The sequence below is a fragment of the Bos taurus genome, chromosome 8 (assembly GCF_002263795.3).
Source record: "Bos taurus isolate L1 Dominette 01449 registration number 42190680 breed Hereford chromosome 8, ARS-UCD2.0, whole genome shotgun sequence".
Classification (NCBI taxonomy): domain Eukaryota; kingdom Metazoa; phylum Chordata; class Mammalia; order Artiodactyla; family Bovidae; genus Bos; species Bos taurus.
This window is the reverse complement of record NC_037335.1, coordinates 85,795,470-85,812,830: the sequence shown is the minus strand read 5'-3', so window position 1 is coordinate 85,812,830 and position 17,361 is coordinate 85,795,470. Positions and strand designations below refer to the sequence as shown.

Here is a 17,361-nt window from a genome sequence, read left to right as displayed (position 1 = left end):
AGCCCAAGCCTCTGTTATCTTCTGCGCAGATTATTAAATAACTTTTAATTTTAGGTCTCAGACTGACTTTTGCTTCCTCTTTAACACTGTAGCCAGAATTTGGTTTTGTCACACTTCACTTAATAGCTTCCATTGTTCATAAAAATAGAGACACAAGTCCTTATTATGAGTTCCCAACTCATGACTTCAGTATTCTAAACAACCCATGGGGCAAGATCAGCAGAGACCAGGAGTTGCAGCGTGGGTACTGCGAAGTGGAGTGACTTCAGCAGGGAGTGTGAGTGGGTTATGATCACAGACTCACAAGGATACCATGCTGTCAGGAGCTGCATAGGGAAGGCAGAAGGCTGGCCCCTTCCTGCAGAAGTTTGACCTTCTCAATGTTAAAAAAAATATCAACATTTTAAGTAGATGATCTCTAACAGAGACATTTTCTAGGAAGGCCAATATTATTTCCAAAGGAATTTTGAAATGAAGGTAAAGGTAACTTACACAAACACAATGTCCCCTCTCTTAGAGTAAGCAGGAATAGCACTGGCTATGGTGGCAAATCCATATGAGTATATTATGGCTTCTTCTGTCTTCATAAATTTTGCCAGGCGGTCTTCTAAATCCAAGTGCACATCTAGTTCAAGAGTAAAAAGTTAAATGGTTAAAAGGTCTTTTAATTCTTTTTCTTTGACTAAAGAAGAAAGAAAATAACATAGGCAGTTTAGTTATTAGTAGTCACCTTGTGGTCAAATGTAATTGTTTTTAGTTACAAGTTATACAGTATCTACTAAGATAATTCCAGGCCCAAACTATGTCTATACTCTGTGAACTGAGTCAGCTACTCATCTGTCCGTAAACACGTAACTGAGATGGCTCTGACTCGGTTTTGCTTTCGTATTACTCTAGCAGTAAGAATTCAAGGCCCTGTCACTTTGCCCACTTTAACTTCTCTCAATCAACAGTGCTGAGGTGTTATCAACGTATGTTAATTTATTAATGCCTTTTTGCATTTTAGCAGAAGTGACCAAACCAGGCATTAAGACAACTGTCAAGCAGTTTTTAAAAGGAAAAGAAATACAAAAGCAAAGTGGTTAAAAAGAACTCCACACACTCTGCATTGAGAGGGAGCCTTTCTCAACTATGGTGGTCACTCCGCTGACAGTTTGTGTCAGCATTTATTGGTGGCACCTGCCATTATACTTTAGGACTGAGCTTCTGTCTGAATTTTCTTTCTAAGAGTACTGGTGAATCCAAATGTAGAATACAAAGAGAAATATGGCCCTTTTATGGAAGCAGCTTAGGAAGAATGTTGATATAATTATAGGGATAAACTGTAATTATTAAACTGTTTTTTTTCTTCTCTCTTACATCATGGTTCCATATAGCCTTTCACCTTCCTAGACCCTCAGATGAAAAGACCAGCGATATCCGGAATAAACAGTATACTGACTGGCTTTGAACTGGAAAACTTTAAGGCGTCTTGAAGCATTACCCAAGAGCAGAAAAATTTTTTTAACTTCCTTTAGCTCTTTTAACTACAGCAGGACCCAAGCCTGGAGAACCAGATCAGCGTTTTACCCATGCCCTGTGCAAGGAGAACTCAGAAGCTGATACAGGGAAGACGCAGCCAGGCCCCTCTAGCCTTGCAGTTTCAAGAGAAAGAGGACGAGCTCAGAGCAGTAAAGGCAGACTTTCAGACAGAGCTGGGGTATGTCCACTGAGAGGAACTCAGAAGCGCAGGCAGTGGCAGAGGACCTAGATGTTCTCCACTAAGGGCTGAAGAAGGCTGATGGCCCAGCAGAACCCTCCCTTCAGCCTACATGTCGAGGACCTGTAGGTGGGAGCATCGCACTAAGAGCCCCTTCAGCATCAGCCTTCCCTGCGGTATGCCCCTCCCCACCAGAGCATTCCTGGTGAGAAAGGGGAGAAGAAAAAGACCTGAAGGACTGAGATATACAAAAGAAACAACCCAGCCCACGGTAAGGGACAGGGACCTAGTTAATTATAAAGCTTCCATCACCTTCCAGGGAGGGCTAAGTTCAGCAATAGGAATAAACCACTTTTTAGAACATTTGACTAAAGTGTCTAAACTCTGTAAACCCACTTACTGATATATCAGAGGCAAGCTAATCTTATTGCGATGCCTTTTAATTAATGAGACGAAATTGAGAATTATAAAAGATACAACTTCACAAAGGACTACATTTTAAAAAGGAGATGAGGGCTGTCTAACAATCTCGTTAATTCAACTTTAAATTAAACATTTAGTAAATATCACATAAAGATACTGTGATAAGCACTGGGTCAGGGAGAAATACAGGGCTCCTGTCACCTGACAAAGTGAGACAGCTAAGAGAGGCATCTGGCAGTTTTCAATGGAGAACTCTGAGCCTACAAGGGAGACAAAAGACTAAGCTGTGCCTTTGGTCTCCTGGTCTGAAGCATCTGGGTCTCTTCTACACTCAGAACTGCAACACCTCCGTAGTGACTTCTGACTAAAGGCAGAGGTCCCTCAATCATGAACTGAAGGCTGCAGGGGTGGGAGCCAGTCATTGAGCGAGAAATGAGACAGCACAGAGGGTCCAAACTAAATCCCAATTTGATGGCAAGAGAGGTACGGTGAGGAATTAGAAAATTTAGCAGCAATATCCGAAAAATAAAATAAATCAAAGTCTACTTCATAGACTTCTTAAAGAATGATACAGAATTGTGAAAATGAACTATTTACCCCATTCTAATCAAGCAATGATTTTAAAAAAATCTAGGCATGCTTCTGCCCATTTATAAGTTTAAAAGTATACCAATATAGCCTGAAAGTGAAAGTCACTCAGTATAGTGTGCGACTCTCTGCAACCCCATGGACTATACACAGTCCATGGAACTCTCCAGGCCAGAATACTGGAGTGGGTAGCCTTTCCCTTCTCCAGGAGATCTTTCCAACCCACAGACAGAACCCAGGTCTCCTGCACTGCGGCAGATTCTTTACCAGCTGAGCCACAGGGGAAGCCCAAGAATACTGGAGTGGGTAGCCTATCCCTTCTCCAGCGGATCTTTCTGACGCATGAATCGAACCGGGGTCTCCTGCATTGCAGGTGGATTCTTTAGCAACTGAGCTATCAGGGAAGCACTCCCATATAGCCTATTACATAAAAAATACATGAAATATCATTTGATTTCCATTACCAGTCAAATAGTTATTTTTATAAACTGATACTTTAATTAGATCAATATTAAATAAACATGAGATTTCACAATAACAAGGTCTAGAAAGATGCATCCTGGTTGATCGAAATAGTACCAAAGGAATGCTTAGCTTTTCAAGCATCAAACCTGTGATAGCAACACCACCAAGACTACAGACTTGATTTTGCTCCTCCCTGCCCACCATTCTATAAGGTGTGTTGCCAGGGAAAGGTTTCAGGCAAAAATCTGACAAGAACAAGGAAAGCAGAAAAGCACCAGACATCCAGCTTCCTCCAGGCGGCTGAGCACGAGCATGTCTCAGGTGTGCCTTCCTTTTCCTCTGTTAGTGTCCTCTGAGCACCTTCCCTACACGAAGACCCCCACCTCTCCGCTGCCTCTCATTTCTGATCAGATGAGAGAGCAGGTCCCATGTAGGAGGCCTCCTTCAAATTACCATGCTACCTCTAAATCGGGAATTATCTATGGCAAGTCTCAACAATTTAGCTAGCAGAAGTACTACCCAAGTCACAGTGAAATGCTTTCATTCATTATCTCCATTTCAAAAAGAAAAAACATGCTGTGCATACAAACTTTCTACCAACCACAAAAAGGGATTTAAAGTCATTCTGTAGATCTAAATGATTCTCATTGATTAGCAATAAAACAAATAAAAATAAATAAAACAAATACATCTTGGCTCTGCTTTAAGGGTTTATAGTTAGCAACTCAGTTGATAAAAAAATTATGTTAATACTCTCATCACACATACTCATAACCATTTTTATGTCATTACCATGAAGTGGTAAGAAGAATCTCTCTACAATAAGTCAGTGATTTACTGGTTCTTGTCTAGTCCCAGAAGCTTAAATAAGACAGGCCTTTTCTCCTAACTAAAAACACTGGGCTTTAGCTGATGTCAGCCTTGCAAAGCAGGTTTTGTGACAAGTGAACAAGGATAGCTGTATGACTTCTTTTTATGTATGATATTACACTGCAATGAAGAAATTCTCAACAAAAGGGCAGGGGAGGCAGCAAACAGAAAAAACTGCCAGGGCATGTTCTTTGACTCTGGATGTCTATCTTCTGTGTGCACGATCCCTTTCAACAATTAGATTCATAGATCTGCATGCGGCATTTTTAAATTCACTGCTAGGAAACAATATGGCAGGCAGGAGGCTATGGCAGGAGGTGACCAGAAGGCCTCCATGTCCTCTCTGCCCTTTCTGCTGCCCTTGCTGGCACTTGCTCCCTCACCAGAACGTAACAGATGGGAGGCAAGGCTAGGGCAGGATGCCCCACACCAAGCACAGAGCCTGGCCATGGTGGTCATCACAGGGGCTCAGATCTGGGCTCCCTCACTGCCAGCTGTGAACTCCAGACAGGCCTAAAACTGTTCTGTCCCTCTCAGGTCCTTCCTCTGTCAAATGGCAACAGGTGTACCTACCTGAAAGGATTGTTAGGAGAACCGCAAGAGTTAATGCTCATAAACACTCAGAATAATGCCTGGCATGGAAAAAGCAACATACTGTGTGTTTGTTCAACTAAATTAATATTTGTAGAATAAAAGAAAATGTTTTCTTCTTTTAAAAGGAAATATCAGATATGTTATCTTCTAATGAAGCTATCCAAATCCTGGATATCCAAATATAAGGGCTACCTTATATTAAAGCCACTCAGTTCAATTTCCTATTTATCAGAATAAAAGGAGGTATTATGGCCAAGTTCTAGTTTGTTGTTTAGAGGAAAAACCATAAAATTGCCAATTTTAAAACAGTTACAACCTACTATATTTTCTCTTTATATCTCCATATTTTTATGTTACATACTTTTTTTAAATACCTGAGACTTGGACAATTTTTCTTAAAAGTACAAATATCACATATGTACTCATTAAAATACAAAACAGTGCTGAATGTTTTCCAGAATGCTTTTGCATGCAGTATTTTTTCACAAACAGGATCTTACGTGATTCTTACCAAAATGTTCTAAGTTGCACAAAGATCATTCCCTGCCTACACTGAGAAAACTACAATCCCATGACTGGTAGAAGGAAGTGGCAAATCTAGGAATTTTATGACCAAATGCTTTTCCTACTAAAACATGTAGTCAAGATACTATACAACAGAGAAAAAATATCTTTAAAATAAACAAATGAACAGTTCTTTACTCTTTTCTCTAAAACACAATTAAATGTCACTATCTCTCACCATGAAACCCTGCCAGTAACTGTCTTTTGATTCAGTTTAAGACCATAGAGCCAAGTATGTATTACATATGCAAGGCAGATCCCAGGCCTGAGGAATAAACAAATAAATGAGATCTGAATGCATTACAAACAAAATAAAAAGGTTCAACAAGAGCAATTATCAAAGGCACTGGGACTGCATTAGCCTTAGAGAAAAGGAAGGCTCCACAACTTGATAACACCATTTGATTGATTCTAAAATACACATTAAAACAGTAAGATGAGAAGGTGGAAAAACCTCTGGTTCACATGGTCCTTTACTATATAAGACAACTTGCTGGGCCTTTAGGAGGCAGGTAAACATTTAGCCTAAGAAACTAGAAGAATTTTAATTCAATTCTCAATTTTCTTTTTTCTGTGTTAATCACCTGCTGCTGCTAAGTCACTTCAGTCATGTCCGACTCTGTGCGACCCCAGAGACGGCAGCCCACCAGGCTACCCCGTCCCTGGGATTCTCCAGGCAAGAACACTGGAGTGGGTTGCCATTTCCTTCTCCAATGCATGAAAGTGAAAAGTGAAAGTGAAGTCGCTCAGTCGTGTCTGACTCTTAGCGACCCCATGGACTGCAGCCTACCAGGCTCCTCCGTCCATGGGATTTTCCAGGCAAGAGTACTGGAGTGGGGTGCCATCGCCTTCTCCGGTTAATCATCTAGTATCACCTAATTTTACTATCAAACAATAAGTGGAAAATGTTTTAATAAGGACATTTACTTTTCCAATAAGTGATTTTCATTCATTACTTGAAATGTTGAGAAAAGAGCTAAAACAGGCAACATTTTCTTCACTGAAAATAGATGCCTGAATGATCCTTTCAGGAAAAAGACAAAATTAAAAGCAACCTTTCGCTGGGCCAGGGAAAGAGACCCTAGTCTCACAAACGCACAAGCTACTAAAATGAAAGGAAAGGGGTCTTTCACTTCTGCTTTAATGCTCAGTGCAAAGGGTTAATGTACCATAAAGATTTTGAATAATTTAACTGTAGAAGGTATTTTAGAGATTTAAAATATAGCCTTAGCAGATGTCAGGTAGCTTCCCTAAGCTTACCTACACTGAAATTTCAAGGTAATGTAATACAACTACAATAATTTAAGTGATCGGTTCCAGAATAAGGAAAAATATAGAAAATATCGTATTGAAAAAAAAATAAATAAAAATATATGCAATATACATATAAAGAAAGGAAAAAAGATGATAAGCAAGCATAGATAACTGCTGAAAAGGAACAAAGCAAGTTAATAGGAAGGACGATATACTCAGAAAACACACCAGGCAGGTTTGGTGTCTTATATTACAAAACCATCACACTGCAAATTAATCTTCAATCTTTATCCAGATACCACAGTCTGTTTGAACCCTGAACTACAATAGGATAAGAATGATACGTGTGAGTGGGCGTGTGCTGTCATTTAGTCGTGTCCAGCTCTTTGAGACCCCATGGACTGTAGCCCACCAGGCTCCTCTGTCCATGAGATTTTCCAGGCAAGAATACAGGAACGGGTGCCATTTCCTACTCCGTGGGATCTTCCTGACCCAGGATGGAGCCCACGTCTCTCGCACTTCCTGCACTGGCAGGCAGATTCTTTACCTCTGTGCCTGCCACCTGGGAAGCCCGGAGAAAGACACAGTGACAAATAAAGCTGTTCACAAAAGAGCTGATAACACAACCATGTGTTTATTACATTCAGACATATGAGAGACTAAATTTAAAACAAACTCGAACAGCATACTACATATATATGGTATGCTATCATTTTTGTAAAACTGGGGTGAAAAAGTATGAAATGGTTTGCATACACTGAAAAAAAGTCTCTGGAAGAATTAACAAGAAACTACTGACAGTAGCTGTCTTTTCTGGGAGGCAGAATGACAGTGGGTAGAGACTTCACTATCTTTTTAAACCTTTTTGAGATTTATATCATGGACTGAATTATTCAATCAAGAAAATTAATTTAGGGTTTTATGAAAAGTGAAATAAGTCAGACAGAGAAAGACAAACACCGTATGATCTCACTTATATGTGGACTCGAAGAAACAAAACAAACAAACCACAGTGAAAACAGATTCATAGATAGAAGAAATATGTGGCTGCCAAAGGGAAAGGGGATGATGAGTGGGGATAATTAGGTACAGGGGGTTAAGAGGTACAAACGTCCTGTTATAAAATAAATAAGCAATGGGGATGTAATATACACCATAGGGTATATGGCCAATAATATTGTAATAACTTTAGGGAAAGATGGTTGCTAGACTTGTCATGGTGATCATTTCATAATGTATGCAAATGTCAAATCACTATACACTTGAAACTAACAATATTTTTTGTCAACTACATTGCAATTTAAAAATTAATCTAAAAATCATTAAAGACCCCCCCCCCACACAAATCTGGAAGCACACAGCATCCTATTATGCATATTTCAGGCGATTCAAATGAAAAATTGACTGGGCGATTACAACAACATATTTCCACAGTTCTGGGAAAACTGGTCTTAAAGATTCGAAACTTTTTTTTCACTAAATTTTACAATAAATCTCTTATTGGTCTTCTCAGATAACTCTCGAGCAAGAGTCAAGGCCACATGGGCAAATAAAATCTGCTAGAAAGAGAGAGTTTTAAGAAAGCAAATTCTTTACCCCAGCAAGCAGATCATGGAAAGAAAGGCTTGTTGATCAGATTACAACAAATAAACCTGTAAAAACAAAAAGTGCCTTTTCTAGTTTTCTAATTCTTATCAAGGAAATAATACCCTACCAATAAAAAGCAGGCAAACAACTCATGTTTGCATTAGGCTAGAAGAAAGAGGGAGGTTTTGATCTAAGCTCTTTAAAGTCTTTGATCTTCCCATTACGACTGCAAATCAAGAAACTTGTTTTCTAGTTTTAGGGTTGAAATTAATTAGCAGTGTGCCCATGAGGAAGTCACTTAACCTCTCTGAGCTTTCTAGTTTTCTTCTGAATAGCTGGGATGCAGGAATACAAGATTTTAAAGATCCTGTCCAGCTGCAGGATTCTTGGACACTAACTCCCATCATCTGTTTCTAATACAAATAATTCAACCACTAAACTAGCTAAAGGATAAAAAAAGGTGCTCCCTTAAATAAAAACATCTTAACTGCAGAAGTGAAAAAAAAAGCACAGACCAAGAAATGAAAATGAGCAGAGAAGACTTTAAAAGAGACTTCCTTCCCTGACCTCTTTCCCCAGCCTCTGACATTTCGTAAACCAGAATGTTGTTTCCAGTAGTATACTCACTTGAACAATTATATAACAACATTTCTGAAATTTTCAGAAGCAAAGAACAATATACATTTAACAAAAACCATCATAAAATTCCAAGGTCTTCTTTGATGACTCTGATTTAGGGAGTTTACTGTGTTTGAAATCATACTCATCCTAACAGGTAGTTAATCCATCCCCAGGTCATCCACACATAAGGAAATCAATGATCCTTCATCTTCATTCCAGAAAGAAAAGGGCTATACAGTTGATCACTGCCCCCCGTACCTCCAATCTGTTCTCACCTTGCTCCTGGCATGTGGTTGTCCAGCTAGGGCAACTTCCCAGTCCCTCTGCTGGAGGCATGATCCAAGTTATGTTTTCACCAATGGAATGTGGGCAGAATGATGAGCAATACCACCTGCCCACCCAAACGGGTACAGCAGCCCTGCACTCCTGCTCCCCCATACTCATCATTTGGCTACAGCCACGCAGACCAGGAAGGTGCCCCTATTAGGCCAACAGCAACAATACAGGGAAGATTTGGGTTCCTGCACAACTATGAAGAGCAGAGCCATTCAAACCAGATGCTTCCCATCACAAATGTCACGCACGGCAGACAGTCTCCTCACACCATTGTCTCTTGGGGCAAATGCAACAAGAGCTCAGTCTTCGTCCTACTGAGACAGTGCGCCTTAGGTATCCATGGCCCTTCAACACAAGGGACAGTCAGCTTAAGATCAACATGTCTCCCACCAATGGTCTCAAACACAAAATCTTCTGGAAAGTTCATTTGCTTATTACCACAACTAATAAAGGATACCTTTTCCAAGAAGTTATGAAATCAGATTGGATCTTAATTGTTGGAAGCAGCAGTCTAAAAAATATGACAGAAAACATACCAAATGTGCCATAAAATCCTCTAGGTCCACAAGTTCCCACACCATACTTCTTTAGAGATGCCAAAGCTGCTGCCTTTGTGGAAAAAAAATATATATTGTAATAATTTATCCTTAAGAACTCAAAAATGAAATTTCCTGTTTTTTCACCCACATAGCTCACATACCTCTCTAGTTGCCTGGCTTTTCCTCCTTTATAAGAACTAAGACAATTCTGACAGGATATAAAGAAAGGAGGGATGGAAAGATTTAGGCATATGACTAAGAACATGGAAAAGTTATATTAGCTTGACCATTAAAACCTGGTTGTTAGTCACTCAGTCGTGTCCAACTCTTTGCGACCCCATGGACTGTAGTCTACCAGGCTCCTCTGTCCATAGGATTTTCCAGGCAACCGTACTGGAGTGGGTTGCCATTTCCTTTTCCAGGGGATCTTCCTGACCCAGAGATCGAAATCAGGTCTCCTGCACTGTAGGCAGACACTTTACCGTCTGAAAACCTGGTTAACTCAATGCATTCGCACTTTTTGGCATTTTGGGCATAAGTTTTACCTCAAAGTTCATGGACATGAACTTGTACAAACTTTGGGAGATGGTGAGGGGCAGGGAGGCCTGGCGTGCTACAGTCCAAAGGGTTGCAAAGAGTTGGACGTAACTGGGCGACTGAACAACTTTCCTCAAAAAATGTTTACTGGCTCACAATCCCAAAAGGAGATGAAGCAATTTCCTGGACACATCTCCAACTATTACCAGGTTTGGTTCATATAGTTCTCTGGCTGTCACCTAACACTAGACCACATTAGGACACTCCTGCCTTCCCTTGTTGAAAACTAGGTTACAGCTCTGTCAAGAAAGAATAATGATAAACATTTACAAAGCCCTTTCAGATATTCTGCATTTGTCTCTTATTTTATGCCCAGTTGCTCAAGTCAGTCATGTTATCTGTCCACTTCAGCATATGTGCTACCTACCTTGAGCCTAGGGTTATCCAACAATCCAAGAAAATTGAATGAAGCAAAGTTTATACATTCTTTTCCATTCACCACGATGTTATGGCTTGGAGGGCTGGGGAAAGAGACAAGAGTGGTATACTTCAGTCATTTGTGTTGCAGGACACACATTATTATACTGTCTCGGAGAGGGAAGGGGACAGGACACACAAGTGTGTCATTCTACTCTATTCGCATACTCCTATCTCTCTTTTTATTCTTAAAAAGTAAAATTATAAAATGGTATATTAAAAATCAGATACTTGGTAATTAACTCTACTCTTAATAGGCCCCTCTATACTACTTAAATTAAAAAAAGGTGAGCTAGAATTTCAAGATTTTGGATAGATGAATGGCAAACCTTTGCTTGGTTTTGAAACTCACTTAAGTTGCTAAATAAAGTACCTCAGGAAAACATAGAAACATCAAGATCAAAGGCATGAAGAGACAGAGCGAGTCACAGTCTTACAGACAAGAGTTTAAAAATACATGTTATCTACAGGAAGCCACCACATGAATAAGTAAGTCATGGCCCCCATTTCTAAAGTTAATGCTGAAACGCTATTTAAAAGGAATTCCCCACCCCTCCACAAAGGGGTAAAACAAAGAGTGCCCGGTTGCACAGAGCACAGATCTGAGTTCAGCTGAACAGGAGATGGGCTCTTACTCAGACAACCTATCGTCCTCTGCTGAAAAGTACTCGAGCTACAAGTCATGCTTTAAAAATACAGGCCAAACTATGGGACACAAGCTATTAAAGGGTGTGATTAATGGATCACAGCCAGCCTATTTCACCTAAAGGAAATCGTAAGAATAAAGAATAGAATGGAATAGAAACATACCACACAGGGCCAGGGAAAGGACAGTGGCACAGAACTGATTCTGTTTCACAAACTCACTGCTCTGTCACTGGGCTGTTCTGTAAAATGTACTGCGGCCAGAAAAGACTAGGGAACACCACTCTCACCAGTATATTCTAACAGAACTAGTTTTCTGCGAGAAAAATAATGAAAAAATGCTGGGAATCCAGGGAAGGAAAAGAATGACTACTAGAAGTAAATTAACAAAAGCAGATGAACTCATACAAGACTCTGAAAAGAACAGATGTAGATCAGTCAGGCAGATTCTGTCTGCATTGTGGCTAGTGACGGCTTCAGAAACTCAGGGGTGTCACTTGGCCTCCATGAGCCTGTTTCTTCATCTATAAAGTGGGGTGAGAAGCTATGGCTCAACTTGTCATTATAAAAAGTGCTCATTAACTATCTTCTTTCTTCTCTATGGCTTCAAGGGCTTTTTCTCTTTCAAATCATCCACTATGATTCTAAATCCACTATGTCACTTGTTTTCCCAATTTCTGCTGCTGCTGCTGCTGTTAAGTCACTTCAGTCATGTCCGACTCTGTGCCACCCCAGAGACGGCAGCCCACCAGGCTCCCCTGTCCCTGGGATTCTCCAGGCAAGAACACTGGAGTGGGTTGCCATTTCCTTCTCCAATGCATGAAAGTGAAAAGTGAAAGTGAAATCGCTCAGTCGTGTCCAACTCCTAGTGACCCCATGGATTGCAGCCTACCAGGCTCCTCTGTCCATGGGATTTGCCAGGCAAGAGTACTGGAGTGGGTTGCCATTGCCTTCCCAATTCCTAGGACTTCTTTAGTTTCACAAAACTGAAGTTTCATAAAATTTCCTGAAGTGGTGGAGCTGGCACCCACAAGAACATGAAAAAGCAAAATATCCATGTAGACAAGGGCTGCACACAAAAATCTCAAACATTCCAGAATGGAGGGCAGAATCAGTAATATGAAAGGACCTACTCACTGATCTTAAGAGACCCTCCCAGAGAGGCAGGAGGCAAATGGGGCTTAATATGGAGACAGAGATAGTGGCAGCCATCATTTTGGGAGATCATCATACATGGCAACACGGCTGCTGACAAGTGCCATTTTGGAAATCCCACTCTAGCTTATTAGCACTGAAACTGAGCTCTGTCTACCAGCCAGTCAGCACTAGTACTGGGAAACGCCAGGCCAAGGGATGAGATGGGCGGAAACACAGTTCCACCTACTAGCAGGCAGGCTGTCATAGGACCCCATGAGCTGCAGGAACCCCAGGACTAAACCTGCCCACCAACACTAGGTAAACACTAGCTCTGGGGCTCCTGGCCTTCAGTCAGCTACTTCGTAACCTGGGCCCACCCACCAGGGGGTTGGCACCAGGACTGGGACTCCACTAGCCATGTAGCCAGCTGTGCAGGATCTGGACATGCCCATCAGGGGCCAACAACTTCTGCACAACTTCTGTGGTAACCAACTAGACCAAGGACCAGCCATGGCTACCAAGTATCCATAGGAGTCAGTCCACTGAAACAGACTCACTTAGCACACACAGGGCATGCTCAGAACATGTAGCTCTGGTGGCCAGATGGAAGAATGCTGTTGCAAGTTTAAAGCAATACAAGAGTATCTCAAGAAACAAAAAATCCCTCAGATAAATGACAACCTTACACTTAAAGGACATAGAAAAAGAACAAGCAAACTCCATAGTATAAAGAATAAAATGTCACACACGAAAAATCACAGAAATTTCACACAAAAAGGACATTATAGACCGGTATCATTGATGAACATAGATGCAAAAATCCTCAACAAAATATCAGCAAGCTGAATCAAACAATACATTAAAAGGATCATACACCATGATCAAGTGAAATTCATCCCAAGGATGCAAGGATGGTTCAATATCCAAAAATCTATCAACATGATCTATCATATTAACAAACTGAAGAATAAAAATCATGATCATCTCAACAAGGAGACAAAGTTTTGACAAAATTTAACATCCATTTATGATAAAAATACTCTCAACAAAGTGAGTACAGAGGGAACATACCTCAACATAATAAAGTTCACACAGAGCAAGCCCACAGCTAATATACTCAACTGTGAAAAACTGAAAGCATTTCCTTTAAGATTAGGAACAAGACAAGGATGAGCAAGGAATCTAAATAGATATTTTTCCAAAGAAAACATACAGATGGCTAACAGGCACAAAAGATACTCAACATCACTAATCATCAGGAAAACACAAAACAACGATGAAATACCACCTCACACCTGTCAGAAGAGTTATCATTAAAAAGATAAATAACCAGTGTTGGCAAGGATGTGAAGAAAAAGGAACCCTCATGCATTATTTGTGGGAATGCAAATTGGTACAGCCACTATGGAAGACAGCATGGAATCACTTCAAAAATTAAAAATGGAGCTATCATATAATATAGCAATTCCAACCCTGGGTATTTATTTAAAGAAAACAAAAGCACTCATTAGCAAATATTTTTCCACGCTTATGTTTATTTCAGCATTATTTACAATAGCCCAGATACGAAAGCAATCTGAGTGCCCATCAGTATGGAAAAAGAAGATGTAAGGAGGAGTATTACTCAGCCAAAAAATAAAGAACAAAATCTTGCCACTTGTGAGAACGTGAATAGATCTACAGGGTATTATGCTGAGTGGAATAAGTCAGAGAAAGACAAATATGTATGATTTTACCTACATGTGGAATCTGAAAAGCAAAACAAATGAACAAACATAACAAAACAGAAGCAGTCACAGAGAAGCAGAGTCATAGCCAGAGGGAAGGGAGGCTGGGGGAATGAGAAAAAACGGGTGAGGAAGATTCATAGGTACAAATTTTCAATTATGAAATAAATGAGTCATGGATATGAAATGCACAGTGTGGGGAATACACTTAATGATTATTGTTGTATCTTTGTATGGTGATAAATGGTAATTAGATTCATCATTGTGATCATTCTGAAATGTATACAAATATAAAATCACCATGTTGTATACCAGGAACTAATATAGTGTTTTAAGTCAATCACACTTCAAAAAGAAACAAACTCACAGGAAAAGAGATCAGATTTGTGGTTACCAGAGGCAGGTTAGGGAGAGGGGGTATTGGACTAAGGTGATCAAAAGGTACAAACTCCCAGTTATAAGATAATTAAGTACTGGGGATGTAACAAGCTTCCCTGGTGGCTCAGATCGCAAAGAATCTGCCTGCACTGCATGTACAACATGACAAATATAGTTAACACTGATGTTAAATTATATATGAAAACTGTTGAGAGTAAAACTTGTTTTCCTCAGAAGGAAAAAAAAATTGTTATTTAATTTTGAATCTGTATGAGATGATGTATGTTCACTAAACTTAATGTGGTAATCAATTCATGATCTATGTAAGTCAAATCATGCTATACACCTTAAACAGTGCTATATGTCAAGTATATCTTAATAAAACTAAAAAAAATTATTTTCTAATTTTTAAAAGATACTTTATTGCTAACAAATGACAACCATCATCTGACAATACAAGGTTGCCACAAACTTTTAATTTGTAAAAAATGCAGTATCTATGGGAGTGCAATGGAATTCCCAAGTGGTAGAGTAGTAAAGAATCCACCTGCCAATGCAGGAGACACATGAGACGTGGGTTTGATCCCTGGGTTGGGAAGATCCCGTGGAGCAGGAAACGGCTACCTGCTCCAATATTCTTGCCTGGAAAATTCCATGGACAGAGGAGCCTGGTAGGCTATATAGTCCATGGGGTCGCAAAGAGTTGGACATGACTGAGTGCGTGCACACACACACACACATACACACACACAGGAATACAACAAAGCAAAGTGCAATAAAATGAGGTATGCCTATATATAAATACCTGCAAACAGCAGCAGCTGCACCCACTAAGTTACACATATTTTGTTCTCAATGGGAAAAAATAAAATTGAATAACCATATACAAAGGTGAATTCCAGGCATTTTAAAAGCCTAAAAAGTACTCTGAAAAAGGTAACAGAAGAAAATTTAGAAAGTCTTTGTGACCTCAGAATAGGAAATGATTTCTAGAGCAAGTCTCCAAACACAAACCATGAGGCTAAAATGGATGGATGTGACTAAGTCAAAACTAAGAATTTTGGTTCAATGAAGATACCACAGACAAAACTAACAGATGGGTGATAGAAATTTGTTGTATTTCATGAATGCAAGATGGCATCAACTGTATTTTATCTACCACTAAGGAAGAAAGACATGGCCAATTAAAATGTAATGACAGTTTACTTATTATATGTGTTTCAGGTTATATTTAATGAAAAGGCATTCCTGACACAGATTTTTGTCATTCTACTTTTGCACCTATGTATGGAAAAATATAAACAAGATGAATCAGTTAAGACATTCCTAATTTTTAGTCAGCAGTTCTGACTGACTGCTCCCTGCTACATCATGGATATCACAGGTATTCACACTCCCTGCTAACAGGAGTATCCTGGTATTGCTTAGGAGGATGCTCTGCTATCATCTCTGAGATTACCTGACAAGTCACCCATTCTCTAAATTTCGTGCTGGAACTTTCCTATTGGACTAAACTCCTAATTTAATCTTTTCTCAACTGAATCACGTGTTTCTAGAAAGTAAGCTCTTATTATCCAAAGGCAGCAGGAATTTGACAAAGGAATGCTCAAAGCCATAGTCCCAACAGCCTCTGTTCATCCGTCTAGAGGAATCTGAGCATTTCTCCTTCCATCAGCTGTCTTATACGACCTATGGCCACGTAACTCAACTGAGGTGTTGGCAGTGAGTACAGCCATGACCAAGTTCATCAGTGCTAAGAAACGATACCACCCCAACTGCCCCCAGGTAAGAATGGCTCCCAGCAGCTGTAAGATTCATATCCATTTCAGAGATCTTAAAATAGAAAGAAAAAAGTTTCTTAGAATCATTGTAATAAATCACTACACAAGAACTGATCAAGAATTAAAATCTACACAATAATGGGGATTCCTGATAATTGAAAAGTAGGCTGGGAATTAGGTAGAAAAAGAAGTAGAAGATACTAGTAGGCATTCACAGAAGAGAAAAGCCCCAACAGCTAATAAGTAGATAAAATTATACTTAATGGCTCAAATAATCAGAAAAATGCAAAATAAAACAATGTTGTCCAGGAATTGGGTACTGGTATACGCCTGTCTCATTTCCCTCTGGGACTTTCCTACATCATGATTCTCCTGCTGGGCCCACACCCCTAGAGAGACTCAAACAGGTCCACAACAGGATGTCAATCAGGTTTAATAACCACACTGTTTGTAGCAGTGGGGAGTAGAGGCAGCTGAGGTATATATCACAAGGAAAATGGCTAAGTAAAACATGGTAGCCATATACAGCAGAATAATATGTACCAGTCAAAAGAAATGAGAAGTACACTTAGCAATTCCACCTCTCTGTGCTGCCGCATATTTCTTTATACCACTCAACACCAGCTAACACTATATTTACTTCATTTTTGGTCTGCCTGGCCTAAGAGAACTAAGATTTTGATTACTGCACATACTCAGCATATTCCTTGAACACAGCAGGAACTCAAACATTTGTCGAAAAATTGTGTTGAGTAGAAAACTTGTTTAAAAAAAAATCAGAATGGAGTCTAGAGCACAAAATTAAAAACACATTCATAAAACATTAAAAATAGTTTCAAGAATCTATACATGCTAAAAATAATAAAATACATGTTTTTAATGACATAAAATAATAAAAGAAAGTAAAATACAAGCATTACAGTGAGATCCATTACTGGTGGAGAACAGATGCAGGTGCTGGGGATAAAGGAAACCAAGAAAAAAGCAAATGAGAATGCTGTCTTACATGAGTGCTGATGAGAGCAGTGCTGAAGAGGAGGTCAATACCTGTGCCTGCAAGAAAGGCCCAACATGAAGAAAATAAAAGAGAGACTGAACTAAACCAGAGGACAAACCTTTAGCAAATCTGAGTGAGAAAG

The 17,361-nt window shown here is 39.7% G+C and overlaps 1 protein-coding gene across 1 annotated transcript in view; it reads right to left on the bottom strand.

Moving 5' to 3' along the window:
* The window catches only part of SPTLC1 (serine palmitoyltransferase long chain base subunit 1), a 65,697-nt gene that overhangs the window by 33,256 nt on the left and 15,080 nt on the right, over positions 1-17,361 (bottom strand). Inside the window, exons 4-6 of the mRNA NM_001034749.1 lie at positions 10,505-10,598; positions 9,538-9,610; positions 493-625 (exon numbers count right to left, since the gene is read on the bottom strand). Coding sequence (NP_001029921.1) covers positions 493-625; positions 9,538-9,610; positions 10,505-10,598 — 300 coding nt within the window. The remainder of the gene's footprint in view (positions 1-492; positions 626-9,537; positions 9,611-10,504; positions 10,599-17,361) is intronic.